Source organism: Labeo rohita, chromosome 7 (assembly GCF_022985175.1).
Source record: "Labeo rohita strain BAU-BD-2019 chromosome 7, IGBB_LRoh.1.0, whole genome shotgun sequence".
NCBI lineage: Eukaryota > Metazoa > Chordata > Actinopteri > Cypriniformes > Cyprinidae > Labeo > Labeo rohita.
Window position 1 is genome coordinate 29654678 of NC_066875.1, and position 18617 is coordinate 29673294.

At 35.8% G+C, this 18617-nt stretch overlaps 2 protein-coding genes across 4 annotated transcripts in view; one reads left to right on the forward strand and one right to left on the reverse strand.

Moving 5' to 3' along the window:
* Positions 1-13437, forward strand: part of itga11a (integrin, alpha 11a) — a 47037-nt gene extending 33600 nt beyond the window's left edge. Inside the window, 14 exon segments of the mRNA XM_051116197.1 lie at positions 3-23; positions 293-403; positions 549-634; positions 710-914; positions 1069-1167; positions 5045-5121; positions 5670-5753; positions 5844-5934; positions 6024-6137; positions 7472-7555; positions 8006-8116; positions 10079-10174; positions 12468-12581; positions 12683-13437. Of these exon segments, the coding sequence (XP_050972154.1) occupies positions 3-23; positions 293-403; positions 549-634; positions 710-914; positions 1069-1167; positions 5045-5121; positions 5670-5753; positions 5844-5934; positions 6024-6137; positions 7472-7555; positions 8006-8116; positions 10079-10174; positions 12468-12581; positions 12683-12760 (1371 nt within the window). The 3' untranslated portion in view covers positions 12761-13437.
* The window catches only part of LOC127169006 (intelectin), a 508248-nt gene continuing 503049 nt past the window's right edge, over positions 13419-18617 (reverse strand). For 2 of the 3 annotated variants that reach the window (XM_051116206.1, XM_051116204.1), the window contains exons 2-8: positions 16214-16287; positions 15974-16108; positions 15498-15745; positions 15201-15359; positions 14999-15119; positions 14695-14798; positions 13419-14509 (exon numbers count right to left, since the gene is read on the reverse strand). In XM_051116206.1, the coding sequence (XP_050972163.1) occupies positions 14357-14509; positions 14695-14798; positions 14999-15119; positions 15201-15359; positions 15498-15745; positions 15974-16108; positions 16214-16280 (987 nt within the window). In that variant the 5' untranslated portion in view covers positions 16281-16287 and the 3' untranslated portion in view covers positions 13419-14356. Of the gene's footprint in view, positions 14510-14694; positions 14799-14998; positions 15120-15200; positions 15360-15497; positions 15746-15973; positions 16109-16213; positions 16288-16854; positions 16947-18617 lie in introns of those variants that run through there. The other variant, XM_051116205.1, reaches the window with a different exon arrangement.

Sequence of the window (18617 nt, forward strand, 5' to 3'; positions counted from 1 at the left end):
CACACATCTACTTCCATGTTATGGTTAGTTCTCACCTCTTAGGTCACCAAAGTGTCATTAGAGTGCATTTGCATTGCATTTAAAATAACTGATAATGATAACATGATCTGCAATAACTGCCAACTCATCATTAGTCTTGTTGTTTATTCAGATTTTCCATTGCAATAGCAGCATTCCTGTTTTATTAAGTTCACTGTCTAGCATTACAGCAGCAGATTATATTCTTCCAGTTGACTCTTTAATAGCCATTTATTTCGATTGAGAGATTTATGATATTGTAATGTTGATACAGGAGACTACAGACTATGCCAGACCCATTATATTCACTGTAGAGACTGAGCTATTGGATCTGGATCAAGGCCCAGTGCTGGATGATAGCTGGCCGACTACTGTAAAAACACAGGTAAGAGTCTGTAGGTCAAGGGAAGCTTTACTGTTACACTGTATGTCTTTTGTTAACAACATTTGCACACATTATGAATTCATTATGAAGTGCATTAATACATGCAAATGTAAGGCCAACAAGTGTTTTTTCTGGTTTTCTCCAGCTTCCCTTCTGGAACGGGTGTGACGAAGACGACCACTGTGTTCCAGACTTGGTGTTACAATCTCAGACTGATCTAATGAATCGCAAGTAATATAAAGCACACGCACGTATGCTAAAACAATTATGCATACACGTTCTCATGCCACCTCTCTTTCTCCACAGGCAGTTCTGTGCCCAGGCGTTTCGATCAGCCAGTCTATTATGTCGGAATCAGACGCCAGAAGAACCTTCTGAACGCATTATAGAGGGATCCAGGAGGAGGATGGTAGTAGATGTACGTCTGGAAAACAGAGGGGAGAACGCATATGGGGCTCAGCTTAACATCACTAACACTCCAAACCTACGCTTCTCCAGCCTTGTAGTGAAGGTACAACATCACTCTGATAATTATGTTTGGTTGTTTGATACCATGCATGATTCTTGGTCATTGATACTAATGACCTTGTAGGAATGCATCTGCAATAGTAATTGCCACTATACAGTAAGATAAATTGGGCTTTTCTCTCTGTCTCTATTTATAGGATAACTCTGATATACATATAGACTGCCGCAGTGAGACCAGGCGAAAATATGAAAAATCTTGCAATATCAGTGCACCCTTTATGAGAGCAAAATCACAGGTGAGTTGTCATTGCAACATTTATAGTTTCACTGAAATCAGAAAGCTCTAGCCCAAAGTAACAACTATGTATACACTCATATACTGACAATTTAATAAAATAATAACTTTTTGTGCCAAATTAGTTCTCCAGTGAGGTTACTGAAACTAAGCTGATCAGACGTTTTGGTTTGGAGAAGTTTTGAATGTTTTTAAAGAAGTTTTTAATGCTCACAAATACAGTTAAAACAGCAACATTGTGAAATATTCTTACAATTTAAAATAATTGTTTTCTATTCCTGAGATGCAAAGCTGAATTTTCAGCAGCTATTGCTCCAGTCTTCAGTGTCCCATAATGAATGCCCCATGTTGAAAACAGCTGTGCTCCTTAATATTTTGTGAAAACAATGACACATTGTTTATTTCAGGATTCTTTGATGAAACAAAAGTTTAAAAGGACAGCATTTATTTGAAATAGAAGTCTTTTGTGGCAATCCAGATGTCATTACGTTTGATCAATTTATTAGTGCATCTCCACAGAATAATAGTATTTATTTAAAAAGCTCTTGAAAAGCATGTAAAGAATTAGCAATAGTTTCACTAAACCCTTTTTGTGGCAATCCAAGTGTCATTACGTTTGATCAATTTATTAATGCATCTCTGCAGAATAATAGTATTAGTTTAAAAAGCTTTTGAAAAGCATGTGAAGAATTAGTATGTTGTTTCACTAAACCCGTCATATTTCATTATGCATAATGCTAAATAAATGGAGGGTGTGATGTTTTCAGGAGCCTTAGACAAGTCAAATGTAATGTAGTAACTAATGCTTTTAGCATACTGCACTCCAGCCGATGTGCACTGCATATTATCATATATGCAGAATTATACAGTTGAGGTCAAAAGTTTACATACATACACCTTGCAGAATCTGAAAAATGTTAATTATTTGACCAAAATAAGAGATCATACAAAATGCATGCTATTTTTTTTATTTAGTACTAACCTGAATAATATATTTCACATAAAAGATGTTTACACACAGTCCACAAGAGAAAATAGTAGTTGAATTTATAAAAATGACCCCGTTCAAAAGTTTACACACACTTGATTTTTTTTTTTTTTTTTTTATGGTTGTTCTTGAGTCCCTTGAGTTTAAGTTTGTCATGAATAGTTAAACTGCCTGCTGTTCTTCAGAAAAATCCTTCAAGTCCCACAAATTCTTTAGTTTTTCAGCTTTTTCGTGTACTTAAACCCTTTCCAACAATGACTGTGTGATTTTGAGATCCATCTTTTAACGCTGAGGATAACTGAGGGACTCATATGCAACTATTACAGAAGGGTTACACTAGCTGTCTGTGCTCTAGAAAGCCTCGCTTACACAAACATAATAGACCATACAGTCAAAAACCATACAGACTTCCTCATATTACCCATCTGCAGAACTGTCAGGATCTATCACAGACATACCACGTCTTTTCATCTGGAATGTTACACAGGGCATAAACATACTCACAAGGTCACCAGCACCATTAAGTTACAGAATGATTCACTTAGCGTCCTTTTTTCTGTTGACCTTTAAGCTTGTGTTCAGGCCTCTCCAGAAAAAGAAAACATGAGGCAAGAATTTAATGCAAGAATACTGTTACCATACGGTTACTACATCCATACAGAGCAAAGTCCATCAATCACACGGCCTGGACCACAGAAGTCTGTCCTGTGCTAGGGCACTGCTTTGATAGGAAACGGGTCAGCAGCTTCTCACAGAGTCCTGATTCATTTTCTTGAGGTTTGGGGGTCATTGGAGCTACACTTGTGGCTACAGGGAGAGATTTTATTGGCCCACTTGGGAGCCTGGTTCAGCTCAGAACAGTTTGTGATGGGGCGAAAATGGAATAAAAAGAGGAGAACTCAGGAGGAGAGAACATAAAAAGGATTTTCCATGCTGCTTTGTGCCACTACTCACCAAGAGGGAATGAAGAGTTTACCCACGTAGTTATAGCTCTGTCCAAGTGCTTCTATTTCTCTAAGCAAGAATTAAACTAAAAGCCAACTCCTGTGCTTTAAAGAGACAGTTCAGCCAAAAATGAACATTCTGTCAATGTCATTGCAAACCTGGATGATTTTGTTTTTCTGCTGAACACAAAAGACAATATTTATTTATTTTTGAAAAGCATGTTGTTTTAGACATCACTGAGCTGATTTTCATTGTATTAAAAGGAAAAGATGAAACATTCTTTGAAGGATTAGTTCACTTCCAGAATGAAAATTCCCTGATAATTTACCCACCCCCATGTCATCCAAGACGTTCATGTCTTTCTTTCTTCAGTCAAAAAGAAATTAAGGTTTTTGAGAAAACATTCCAGAATTTTTCTCCATGTAGTGAACTTAAATGGTGGCTAACGGGTTGAAGGTCCAAATTGCAGTTTTAATGCAGCTGCAAAGGGCTCTACACGATCCCAGCCAAGGAATAAGGGTCTTATCTAGTGAAACGATTGGTCATTTTCTAAGAAAAATACAAATGTATATACTTTTTAACCACAAATGCTCGTCTTGCACTAGCTCGACCTCACACATTACGTAATCACGCACACGTGATGTAGGCAGAAGTACCGACCCAGTGTTTACAAAGGGAATGTGCAAAAAAAAGTCAAACGCCCTTTACAAAAAAGTAAAACAAACGATTTTGGACGATTTTGAAGTTGGAGGGGAAAATGAGTTTTTCGCTTTACGTGATTATGCAATGATAGAAGATGTGCATGTGCATCGCAGAGCTAGTGCAAGACGAGTATTTGTGGTTAAAAAGTATATAAATTTTTATTTTTCTTAGAAAATGGCCGATCGTTTTGCTAGACAAGACCCTTTTTCCTGAACTTCTTTAAAATATCCTCTTTTAGAAAGAAAGTCAAACAATTTTGGAATGACACAAAGATACTTTTTTTAATTTGATCAGACTTACATTATTTGATAAATAACAAATATCAAATATGTTATCAAATAGCATAAAGAAAAGGACAAGTATTCATTCTGTAAACTGCACCGAGACTTGGATGTCCTCCAGAGTGGTGGCTAGAGTAGTTGCTCCATGAACTGGAGCAGATTTTCATTGGGAGAGTCTGTGTATCATCTGTATCTGTGTTTCGTCACTATTAAGTGGCGTATATACAGGATATGGAAGTTAATACCTCATGTGGTGGTAAGACTACTCAGAGAATAGCCAGCAGCAGTGGACTGCCTTCTTCCACACAATTTATGTTATTTGTATGTAGAATAAGCCTGGGGCAGAGTAGCGTAAAGGGTCTTGGCCTGTTTGTGTTATTATTCTATATCCAGACAGGCTGTTTGCCCTAGAAAATATTGATTCATCTTTAAAAATGTAAGTTTTAGATGTGATCCGGGTATAAGTTGGAACTTTGGATGCAAGAAATCTAAAATCTAAGGATGAACTCTTTTTTTAACCAACCATGAAATCATCATTAACCAACAGCAGCTTTTAAATTTGAGTGGAGAGCAGAGCATTTGAGCCAAAACTGACGGGTGGGAGCGACTCCGGTAGAGACTGGATATAAAACTTTCATATGACACGCAGCTCATTTCTCCGTCACTGTAAGTTACTGAAACCACACATGAAAGCATGCAGCTAGCACACGGTAGACGCGCATTTGTGGGTCTCTCGCACTTACTGACATGACAGACTGTCCGTTCACACAAAATTTACGGGTGTGAGTTCGGTTATAGAATACGGTTGTCACACCCATAAATAACCGTACTGTGTGTGAATGGAACCGTATTAAGGATTCAAATATGGTATTGACAACCATATTCTGCTGCTGTGTGAACGTGGCCTATATGGAGTGACAAACATGATTCGATTTAACATTACTCTGTCTTTCACTCCCCAGGTAACATTTCGTTTGGAATTTGAATTCAGTCACTCTGTGCTGCTGGATCACGTCCGGATCATATTGGAGGTTACCAGGTAGGACACAGCAAAGCTAGTCAAGCATGCTCTATATGAGATAAATGTTTAGAAATTAAAACTGTGTGTACAGTGCAGTTAAGAATATAGTTGAAATTGAGATACTGATTTTGTTATTTTTATTTTAAATCTTACTGTTAAAAAACATTACTGCAAGATTCAAAAAGATTTGGAAGAAAATTCAATTCTGCACTATTTCAGGCACATTATTTGCTTTTTAAAAAATCAGTTAATTTTTGGAGCACAGTTCTATCCTGTAGAGCACAAACAAACAAACATAAATAAATAAATAAATATACACATGGATCACTGCATGACTAAATGGCCACATCGAAATCTCCTACATGTGGTCTCAGTTTCAGCGTTGAACATTGCTGATGGTTTGGAATGTTATGAAACTCTGAGGGAAAAGGATTCTGGACACTAAAGATGCCTGAGCTGGAATGTTAAACTCTTCATATATGCTGCCAAGTGTAACTGCGCAGTCAATCACAGGGTGAGGATAACTGCCTGGGAGGTTTCTCATGCCTATTCTTATGTCTCTGCAGTGAGGGTGAGGAGGTTGTCCTACATGATAACATTAATGACATTTTCTACACTCTGAAATACGAGGCTGATCTGCTCTTCACAAGGTGAGACAGATGTGTGTTTGTTTGAATGCTCTAAGCAATATATATGGTTGTGGGAATCTGAATAGTTACAATACACTTTCATTCTCTCAGGGATTTTTACCCTACCCGATATGATCTTAAATATGACCTATCTCTAGAGGAACCGGGTAGTTTCAACCCTCCGTTCAACTTCACCTTTCAGGTGAGGTCCAATTCCTTGCTATCTGTAATTAAAGAGAGCAGGGCACCAAAAACTCAAGTGTCCAAACATTTTTCTGCTATGCATCACAGGTCCAGAACCTTGGTTATTTTCCAGTCCAAGATTTGCAGCTGTACATTGCAATCCCTGAGCTCACTAAAAATGGCAATCAACTCCTGCAGATCAGAGATTTTCATATTGACCAGGTGAGGAGGATACAACTAGATTTGTAGTTTTACTCTATTTGTTATTACACTTTCCCTTCGATTTACAAAAATATTTATAAAGGCTAGAATACACTGCATGGCTTTTCCCCAAATGTTTGCTCTGATTTACAGTCTAGATGAGTCAGTGCTTGTTGCCAGAAGTCAGAGCCAGTCTGCAGATTTGAGTTGAGAGATTTTTTTTTTTTAGCTTCAGACTATGATGACATCCATTTGGAGGATGTCAAACATGTTTTATATTTCAAGTGTCAGTTGCAAACAGTTGAGGTCAAAAGTTTGCATACACCTTGCAGACTCTGCAAAATGTTAAGTATTTTAAGTAAGAGGGATCATACAAAATGCATAGTATTTTTTATTTGGTACTAACCTGAATAAGATATTTCACATAAAATATGTTTACATAAAGTCCACAAGAGAAAATAATAGTTGAATTTATAAAAATGACCCTGTTCAAAAGTTTACATACACTTGATTCTTAATACTGTGTTGCTACCTGAATGATCCACAGCTGTGTTTTTTTGTTTGTTTGTTTAGTGATAGTTGTTCATGAGTCCCTTGCTTGTCCTGAACAGCTAAACTTCCCGCTGTTTTTCAGAAAAATCCTTCAGGTCCCACAAATTCTCTGGTGTTACAGCATTCTTGTGTACTTGAACCCTTTCCTAAAATGACTGTATGATTTTGAGATCCATCTTTTCACACTGAGGACAACTGAGGGACTCATATACAACTATTAAAAAAGGTTAAAACACTCACTGATGCTGCAGAAGGAAAAATGATGCATTAAGAGCCGGGGGGTGAAAACTTTTGAACAGAATGAAGATGTGTACATATTTCTTATTTTGCCTAAATATAATATATATTTTTTTAAATTTAGTACTGCCCTAGTACTGTTTCCCAGAAGACAAAATAAGTTAATAATAAGTTAAGTTCTCTTGTGAGCTATATGTAAACGTCTTTTATGTGAAATATCTTATTCAGGTCAGTACTGAATAAAAATAACACACATTTTGTATGATCCCTCTTATTTTGATAAAATAATTAACATTTTTCTGCAAGGTGTATGTGAACTTTTGACCTCAACTGTACATCTAATTATCTAATCTAAATATTCTAATTAGTTAGGTTAAAGTAATTACAGTTAAATTTTAGCATTTGGCAGAAGCTTTTAAAGTGACTAACATATCTTTCAAGGTGCTATGAACCCAGTACCTTGGCATTGCTAGTGTCATGCTCTGTTGTTTGAGCTACAGGAATATTATTAATAGTAATTTGTGTCTTTTTTGCATTAATAGTGCTTTGTTCCTCTTTTCCAATAGGTAGGTGGAAGTCATTGTATCCCCCCTCAGCATGTGGCACACAGTCGAGCATCTCCGGAGGACCTCTCACGCACATCACGACTGGTAAGACCCTCTGCACAGGCTCAAAGTGTCTGCCTGCTGTTACAGACACAATGTGTGCCACATTTCAGACTTGCGCTTCAGCTCTTTGTAAACGTCTGGCTTGTGTTGTATTGCTGCTTTATAGTTTGCCTGATTTAGGGGCTTTCAGATATGAGATGTTGATTTAATGCTAAACAGCCAAGCATTTCTCTAAAAAAAAAATGTTGGTTTTGTACTATATTAAATAAAGTCACTTGAGTTTAATAAATTGTGCCATAAATAAAGCTTATTATTGGTTTACTAGTTCGTCTTCAGTCAATTCTAGAAATGTTATTGTGTTTTTGAAGATGTCTGAGGTAAGGAGTTTTGTAATGCAACTCTTATGCACATCAGATTCCCACCACAAGCAGCTGGGTTTCATCAGTAAGACTGTCTGTTTGTGAGAGAACTGTTTTGTGTTTCTTTGCACAGAACTATTCCAACACCCTAACAGTGCCAGTGCAGTGTACTGTCAACCTGCCTTCCTACAGAGACGTCAGCGTGAAAATTGGCGGATCCCTCCGTACTGATGCACTGCATGCAGTGAGTACCTGCGACTTTGAAATAACAATCTGATGAAGATCAAGTATAATGTGGGAAGAACTTGTAATCAGAGCAGTGTTCACACACAACATGAAGGCTTTGGTTGAGAGGAGGATCTCCCAAAACCAACGCAAAACTATGACCAGACCAGTAATTAGAGACGAGAAGTCAAATAGTACATGTAGGCATACTATAATCAGGTTTTGTTTACATTTTGTACTTTTTTTCCATTCCTTTTTTCTTTTGCTTAAAAACAAAAAAGCACATGCTTTGAATTGACACCAGAAAGTAATTTGGACACTTAATCCACACCCAAAATGTCTGCATTTAAAGCAGGTGGCATTTATTTTTAAAGAAAAAAAAACACTTTTCTAGTAGAACATTTCACAAGAATAAGTTTTACTTCTTTTGTTTTAGGTATATATTAGGTATATAACTTTTAGATATATTGTTTCAAAGTCAGAAATATTATACTGTACTGTATAAATTCTGGTTGTCAAATGTTAATTATTAATATGGCTAAAAATGCGCTAAAAACAGCAGATTGTTCAGAAAATGAAGGGTTACACTTATTTTGATAGTCCACTTTAGACATTCTAATAACTGTAAGTAACTTTGACTTTCAACTAACTAATTGGAGTATTAGTAGAATGTTAGATTAGGGTTAGTAGAATAAGTTGACATATTTAAAAAGTTATTTACAGTCACATATACACTACCAGTCAAAAGTTTTTGAACAGTAAGATTTTTAATTTTTTTTAATTTTTTATAATTTCTTTCTGCTCACCAAGCCTGCATTTATTTGATTCAGGATACAGCAAAAACAGTAACATTTTTACATATCTTCACTATTTGAACCGTTTCTATTTGAATATGTTAAAATGTCATTTATTTCTGTGATTTCAAAGCTGAATTTTTAGCATCATTACTCCAGTCACATAATCCTTCAGAAATCATTCCAATATTCTGATTTGCTGCTCAAAAGCGTTTATTATTATTATTATATTGAAAACATCTGAGTAAAATTGTTTTCAGGATTCTTTGATGAATAGAAAGTTCAGAAGAACAGCTTTTATCTGAAACAGAAACATTTTGTATCATTATAAATGTTTTTATCATCACTTTTAATCACTTTAAAGCATTATGCTAAATAAAAGTATTAAAAAATGATACTGACTCCAAGGTTTTTAGTGGTATAGTATATAATGTTACAAAAACCTTTTTATTTAAGATAAATGCTGATCTTTGGATTTTTCTATTCATTAAAGAATCCTAAAAAAAAAAAAAAAAAAGTAACTGTTTTAAATATTGATGATAATAAAAATGTTTCTTGAACAGTAAATCAGCTTACTAGAATGATTTCTGTAGGATCATGTGAGACTGAAGACTGGAGTAATGATGCTGAAAATTCAGCATTGATCACAGGAATAAATTACATTTTAAAATATATTCAAATAGAAAGTAGTTATTTTAAATAGTTAAAATATTTCACAGTATTACTGCTTTTGCTGTACTTTTGATCAAATACATGTAGGCTTGGTGAGCAGAAGAGAATTCTTCAAAAAATTCAAAATCTTTTGACAGGTATAAGTAATCATCAAAACGTGTTAGCAGACAGACTACTAATACTCTAATGACTGGTAGTTTACATGTAGCTACTTATAGTTAGTAAAATGCCTAAAGCGGACTGTCAAATTAAAGTGTTATCAAGTGACGATATCTCTGAGAAAGACTCTAGCATTATTTGTTTGCAGCGACTGCTTGGGTTTGATAATTTGTATCTAATGCAATGAAGATCAGACATTTTGCAACAAGTGTGGCTTAAGTGTTCTAATACACTGACGTTCTTCTACCACCTCTCTAGCCTCTCACCTTTAGTCCTTGTTCTCTCCAACTTTCCCACATCCACTGGAATTAGCATTTGTCAGAAAAACTGAAAACTGTTTTTCTTTTCACGGACAGCTGAAGTTCAAAACCCTCGAGCTGGTGACGACAGCCTCAGTGGAGCTGAACCCTTCCAGCCCTATGTTTCTGCCTGAAGAGAGGCCGGTCAGACATGTGAGTCACTCTCTACACACATCAGCATTTACAGAAAGCCACGTTACCGAAATAAATCTATGGCTAATTTTGTGAATATGTGGTTAGTATGAGAAGCTGCTTTTATCTTTTCCATCCAATTTTAAGAGACTAAAACACTGACAAATGATGTGTTTTCATTCATCTGTCAGAAAGAGTTAAGAACAATTGTACACAAGTGTGATATATAAACGTCTTTTATGCTAACATTAGACTATTCGACTCCATACAATCAGACGTGCTGGTTTTCTCATGCAAGAACCTTCGCTTTAGACAGCAGTGTGTCTTCTGGTGAGCTACTGTGTGTTGTTTCACCACAGTAGAAGAACCTGGAGCCAAGGGGACCGAAAGGACCAACGGCACAATTCAGTTCTGTATTGCTGTGTGATGCTGCCATCTGTAGGCAGGACGGGGAATAAGACATACATATTACAGTTTTTTCCAACTGCTTACACACATTTTCAAAACTTTGCCTCTATTTTTCAAAACTTTACACACAAATCCAAGAATTGCACGCACAAAATGCAAAATGCCTTATATCTCTTGCAAAATGAGGCACTGCATTCAAAATATCACAAACACATCTCAAAAACAAACATTTGCATTATTATATTTTTAACACAGTTATTCCAAACCTAAAGCTCTTCTTTCATGAGCTCCTATGTAAATTTCTGTACAAGACTGAAAGTAATTGGCAGAGAGTTCACAGAGAATTCACAGTAAACAAGAAAATGTTTTGTACTGTAAACATTTGTGGTTGTGAATAAAGTATTACACAGTACGAAAGAAAGAAATGCACTCCCAGTCAAAAGTTTGTGAACAGTAAGATTTTTGTTGTTTTTCAAGAAGTCTGTTCTGCTCACCAAGCCTGCATTTATTCGATAAAGTAGAGTAAATACGGTAAAATTTTAAAATATTTTTACTATTTAATATAACTGTGTTCTATTTGAAAATATTTTAAAATGTAATTTATTCCTGTGATTTCAATTTGTGGTTTCCTGTGATCTGAATTTTTAGCATCATTACTCCAGTCACATGATCCTTCAGAAATCATTTAAATATTCTGATTTGCTGCTCAAAAAACATTTATTATTATTATGTTGAAAACAGCTCAGTAGAATTTTTTTTCCAGGTTTCCTTGATGAATAGGAAGTTCAGAAAAACAGCATTTATCTGAAATAGAAATCTTTTGTAATATTATAAATGTCTTTATCCTTACTTTTGATCAATTTGAAGCGTCTTTAAATAAAATGATTAATTTCTATAATTTCTTTCCCCAGAAAATAAAAATAAAAATACTGACTCCAATAGGTATAGTGTATAATGTTACAAAATCTTTTTATTTCAGACCAGTGCTGATCTTTATATCTTTTGATTCATCAAAGAATCCTGAAAAAATGTACTCAACTGTTTTAAATATTTATAATAATAAATGTTTCTTGAACAGCATACTAGAATGATTTATGAAGTATCGTGTGACACTGAAGGCTGGAGTAATGATGCTGTAAATTTAGCTTTTTGTATATATTACAATATATTACATTTTAAAATACATTAAACTATAAAGCAGTTATTTTCAATAGTAAAAATATTTTACAGTATAACTGCTTTTGCTGTATTTTAGATCACGTAAATGCAGGCTTGGTGAGCAGAAGAGAATTAAAAAAAAAAAAAAAAAAAACTTCTGTTCAAAACTTTTGACTGGTAGTGTATATCAACCATGTGTAGTTGGACAGAAACCAAACATCATTTTGAAAAAGGTGATTATTCCTAATCATATTCCAAGGCCTTTTCTAAAGCCATGATTGGTTGGTGTTAAGTAAAGCAATGAGTGTTTGCACAAGTGAGGTGTTGGTGTGAGGCACTAATGAATTAGTGTGGCATTTTGATTGGTTATGTTTGAAAAAGGAAATCAAGATATTTCCAGTTAGATTTTTGTGTGTCACATAGAGAATTGTGTGTTGTGTTTGGCAAAAAGACTTTTATGAAATTGTAAACTGAGTCAGAGGCCGAGAATTATCATATGGTTTTGCAGATTTGATGTGTGGTTCTGGTATTTGAGTGTCAGGTTTAAGAAAAGATTTTATGTGTAAGCAGTTGAAAAAACTGTAACATAAGCAAATCTGATCTCAGCTGCTGTAGATGAAACATGAAATGACAGCTTGTTTGGAACAGGGAACCAGTACCAGCATATACAGAAAAAAGAGCTCTGAGAAAATCTCTGATAAAGCAGCATAGTTTTTTATATTTTTCTTTTGTATGTGTGTTTTTTCAGATAATCCTAGAGATCAGGAAGGAGGAGGATTACCGTGTTCCCATCTGGATTATCATAGGCAGCACACTTGGAGGCCTGTTACTTCTTTCGCTCCTCATTCTGGCACTTTGGAAGGTGATGAGTCCTTATTTTTTTAAGCATGCACTGATGCATGGATGGACAGTTAGAATGCATGTAATCATATTTTGATATTTTTTCTTTTTACACTCCAATAGTTGGGTTTTTTCCAAAGGCAGAAAAGGCGAGAGGAGACTGAGAATGAGGCTAATGGCAAGATGATGGAAGAACGATAACGCAGGCTGCTCAAGAGGGTTCAGACAGGCCTACATCTCAGGGACCAACCAACAGCAACATTAGATGTCTCTGAAACAGAGAGAAAGAGAGAAAAACAAGACCTGAGGCAATGAAGAAAGGAGAGGGTTTTGCTCTGTGCACTGGACGACCTGTTGTTCAACCACGAAAAACACTGCATTGATGCTCACCATGCCTGCACTGCTTACTGAGCCGACCCTACAGATGGGTCTCCATCTCACTTCTCACTCCAGATCAAAACCCTCAGATGACGTGATGAGGACGTTCTTCTGAGAGACACGTTTTGGAAGATGGTTTCAAAAAGAAAGTTTTTTTTACCCCCCCCCACAGGGTCTTTGGAAGCGCAGTCAGTTGCAATTGATCCTTGGACAAATCCAATGTCTGACTCTGCAAATATACAAAAGAAACCTCAAAGGGCTGTAAGTCTATAAAACAGCTGTGTTTTCTGGTGCTTCTTCTTAGACATCTGGAAGAAAAGGGACATCTTGGAGGGAAAAACGTGCAAAAGTTAGCTCATTTTATTGTAATGCCCGTCATTATTATATGTAATGTAATATTACGCACTGGAGTATGTAACTCTGTTTTTTGCAGTGGTCATAATTTATTGAATAGAAAATGAACTGTTGTGGACTTTACTACAATGTTTTTTTTTTTTTTAGGAATTCTTCTTCTCTAATACTCTAAATAATTACACATCATTTTATGTTTTTCTCTATATGCTCATTCTTCAGTCTCATAACAATAGAGGTATTTGAGTTTTTTTTTAATATTGATGCACTTTTTATATTGTAGTGATACAAACTTGAATTTTGTAAATATACAGGTTATCTTTGTACACAAATTTCAACTGTTTGCTTTCATGAGGATTGTGGCATTGCAGTGCATCTCTAGTGAGACATTAGTCCTAGTTAAACTTCCACAAGAGAGCAGCACATCCTCAAATATGCTTCACACCTCAACAAGTAGCCTTTGAGAAAGGGTATGCTGACTGTACAGTGCATCAACCAGACTGAAGATGGTTCATTCATTTCAGTTAATAAGAATATTGTTCAAAAGTTCCCTAACATCAAAAGATGTTGAGTGTTTACAATGCTATGACACATCCTTATCATTTGCAGATGTATTGTAGTCAGGGATCCCAGCTCTCCAATGCTTTATCATATACATGTGTAAATATACATGTCCAAGAATATAAAATAAATATCTAAACCAAGAATTTTTAAAAAAGAAAGTGTGTTTATAAATGACAAGGGATTATAGATCTTAAATGCTATCTGTTTTGTGTACGAGCAAATCTTCGCAAATGTATTCATAAAACATTGTCAACCTAACTGGTAGACTACAACTTGCTGAAAAGTATTGGCAGTGGTTTATCAGAACATTTTAAATTTGAATCTTGAAGATCTTCGAACAAAGAAATGCACAACCACCTAACCATATGCATACATAGAGTATAGACTGATATAAAGGATATATATTGTAATGAAATACATTTGTGAAAATAAATGTGCATATAACATTCAGGTGTTATTCAGTGTAATGTATCTCAAAGAGAAGATCTGAGATTGATCAGCGTGTCAACGATAAAAGAGAAGTACAGCTGCTTCAGTCATCTCTCTGGACGCACTCCAATCTCTATTAGTACCATAGCCACTCCAGTCAAAGCTGGTAAAGTCCCCACACTGTCTGGGAGCCCCTTCAGGAAAGTGTCCACCTCCACCAATACAGAACTGCAACAATTTGAGTACATTACTAGCAACACAACATGCATTTCTTCAAATAACATTGGTGCTGTAAATTTATTTCTGTTGTAATTATATGACTGTAAATGCATTATTGTCTGTCTAAATAATTATATGTCACAAATTCTAGTCATTAATGTTGCTGTAAACAATCCACATTATTTTTAACTTACATGTTCAGTGTGACAAGCGGTTGGTTTAACACCTGAGCAGAGAGCCATAGCTGCCTTTTCAGTATTGAAGACTCTGAATGTAATGAATCCGGGCTCAAATATTCCTGAAAAACATGCAGAAAATATATCACTGATAATGATTTGTCATGGTAGATCCATGTACATCATTAAAGTGATCAAACGATGATGGCTTAAATAATAGCATCAATGAATAATTTACAGATTGTATCACTGTCAACCAATTTAGCTAGTTTCTCTAAACATATTCGCTCATATTGGCTCAAGAAATACAGTATTGCCCTACCTCTTGAATGAGGACCATACAGATATTTGGTTGATATCGCATCTCCAGTATCATACACTATTGGAATAGCAGGTCCATTATTAATGTTGCATGTCCCAATTCCAAACCTCACAGGGAATTTCTGGAAAAAGAAGGAAAAAAATTGCAGCTTTGCCTATATGGAATAATTCAAACTCAAAAATGGTGTCAGAGTTTATCTGACCTTAAATAAATTGAAAAGGTTTCCTCCATGTAGGGTTAAGAAGTGATTTTCAGTGTGGTATCGCAGGATGGAGGCAGTGCTCCACTGTTCCAACTCACTATTATTAGGAACATGCCACACAGATACATCCTGTGCCACAATGTCATAGTATCCAGGATTCTGTAAAAGAAAGGAAAAAGACTGTCATTTCAGATTCTAGACAAACATCTTTTGATTGCAAGTCCAATGTCTTAAATTTTCTTTAGGTTGCATTCCTTGAACCATGGCTGTTAAAACATTAATGTAATAAAAAAGTACCTTAAAATCATCACTTGTAGCGGCCTCTGCAGCTCCGAATGTGACTGTGTTTGCCCATGTCCCATCACCATCAGGCCAGTTTGGGTTATCGCCCTGCTGACTAGACCAGCGATCACCAACAGTGCACTTTCCATACATGTTGTTTTCATGAACACTGGCCACCAGCGTCCAGCCGCCACCAGCAGTGGTCATATCACAGAACGTCTGGTAAAGGACTCCTCTTGATGTGATCAGATAGTACAGGCCGTCTGTTTGAACAGAAGTATTCCTGAGTCAAATAAATGCAGCTCCCTGGTGAAAAAAACAGCATAAACTGGTAGGTTTGTTTTGATGCTGGGATGATGGTTTATGCTGGTCATGTTGCTGGTCAAGGACCAGCATAAACCAGCATCAAAACCTACATACCAGCATATGCTGTTTTTTTTTAAACAGGGCTGTTGCTTAAGATAGCAAAAATAAATAGAAAAATATTGTACCATCATAAACATGATACTTCTCGCGAATTTCTTTGCAGCTTCGACCAACATATTTAATTCTGGACAGAAGTTTTGCAGCCTCAGGGTTGATGTTGGTATCATCCATAATAATAGATGGTGCTTCTTGTTGAGTTGCTAAAGTATGAAACATACAGACGTAGTGTAATAAATTTAGGTACAAATGGCATTTTCAATGTGTTAAGATGAATTCATTTCAATCCAGAAAAATATTACACTTACTTAATGATACCTCACAGAACCATAAATTCAGCGACAGCGAGAGGCTGAGAAGGATCCGTAAAAACATTTTTGTACTTTGCAAAAAAAGGAGGAAAGTTATTCACATACATTAGAAATGCTTTGTATTTCTGCATGTACCGCTCTGTCTAAGGTGTTTCCATGTTTTTCTAATAAATGTCTTTTATGTATCCCAATGACATTGTACTATAATTTCTTGACGACAAACAGTAAAAAACGTGAATCCTGTCCAATCTCTTTCAATCAATATTAAACATACAGTATACATAGGCCTAATGTGTAATTGTATGCTATTAGATCTGCCTTACAGACTTGTGCAGACATGCAGTCTTTTGTGCATTTTCAGTGATCAAATAGCTTATATCAGGAAATAATATCACATCAATGCCAAGTATTTTTTGACTATCTTGTTTGTGAATAATGGCACAAAGTACCAAAGCGATGGTTAGTATTAGGGTTAGTATTTTCGTGTAGTGGTCATACTGCCCGTGAACGCGCCGCTTGTAGGCTTACTTTCACTTCAGTTTCTCTAGTAAAATAAGTAGATTAAATGTGAAGGTACCGTCTGTTTAGATTACTCTATTTCTTTTCTTTATGTCTTTGTATGGTTAAGAGATTCTTACCTTTTTGTCTTGTGTTTTCCTCTTCTGATTTAGTGAGCACTGTCGAGGCTTCAAGCTTGCGCAAGTCAAGGAATGCGCGTGGACCTTTAAACCTTGGGGGGGGGGGTTCCCCCTTTTCTCCACATCTTTGTATATTATTTTTAATCACATTGCATTACCTCTCACAGATTTCACTAATTCCTTTGGTTAATTCAATAATTAATACTAACTATACATGATTCCAGGTGGACTATCTCACCAACCCAAAGTTATTCTAAATAACTAAGTATTTCCAGGAGCTCTCCCCCTCTGTTTTCTATACATTCTGTACTTTAATTCTTTTGCTGTAGACTGTTTTTATCGTTTGAATCAATACTATTCTTATTGTTTCTTTTGCTATCATGCAACTTCTTGGTTATTAAAATCCCACATGTTCCCCACAATTATGGGTGTAGTTGTTGTAATTATTTTTGCTAACAATCTATTTTAGTGTGTATGCTAGACTCAGCCGTGCACAGAATACTGGGGGGCAGAAAAAAGGCACCCCTCTCAGTATTATTTATTTAAAAAAAAAAATGCATATTTTTAATATAAAAGAGAATTATTTTAGAATATTTTAATTATTCTAAATATAGCATTTCAAATATAGAAATGCTGGGGGACAAGAAATCATACTAAAGTCATTCACGAAGCAAGTCACTGTCTTTATGAACTGGTTATTAGATCACTTAATTCATTCAAAAGCTCTGATGGCTCAAGAGTTGCTGGGGAACGCAGTTGCTTTGTTTGGAATTATTTCAATTTTCAATTTTTAATTTAACAGCAGTGATTTACAGTACCGAATTTTAGGGAAAACACAATCGTTACCTTGTCATAATTGAATCAGGTATGTAAAAAAGTTAAAAGAGTGGGAATATTTTTATATTTGCAAAAGGGGCGCTTACCTAGTCAGAGGCCAAAAAGGGCACCACTTGGGTTCTGCCTGTGCACGTGCCTAAATGCTATTATTCAAAAGGTACAGGTCACACGCATTCCTAACAGTCCATCTGTGGAATTCGTGTTTTCGGTGTAGTCGGTTTTTAGAGTGAAATAACTGTTCTCAGAGTGAAAAAACTGTTTTCAAGAAAGAAAGCGTTGAAAATGGAGCATGCACACGAAACCCAACCCTGTGTGCTGCTCAAATACATGCCCATCACGGGGAAAAACCACCCTCGTCCTCTTGATGAGACGCCTGGTAGTGCTGCAGGGAAATGTCGCCTTCTTAACTTTTTTCGCTGGAAGCTGGAAAATACAACCCGTCTAAGGCTGAGAAGTGTACCAGAATGCGGCGGAATCGTATCAGAGACTTAACGATGGTAATATCATACATGACAGTACACTCTAAAAAGTGCTGGGTTAAAAAATCACCCAACCTTAACCCAGCCGCTGGGTAACTATGGGACAGAACACGCATTAGGCATTAGGTTGTTTTGACCCAAGTGCTGGGTTTAACCATTTGACCCAGAATGCTGGGTTGTTTATTTGACCCAACCAGTGGGTCAGGTTAACTGTGTTGCTGGGTTAAGCATAACCTAATCATTGGGTTATTTAATGTCTTATTGTCTTGCTACCTTTATATTTACCAATAATAATAAATAATCACAAAAGAATGTAAAATTATTATTGCTTTTCTGTAATACAGTTAGAAAAACACAAAAAAATGCAACTGTAAACATCAATTTTCATCAGTTTTATTTCTTTTTAAAACAATTTTCAAATGGGTGCAGCTGTCACACATTTTATCC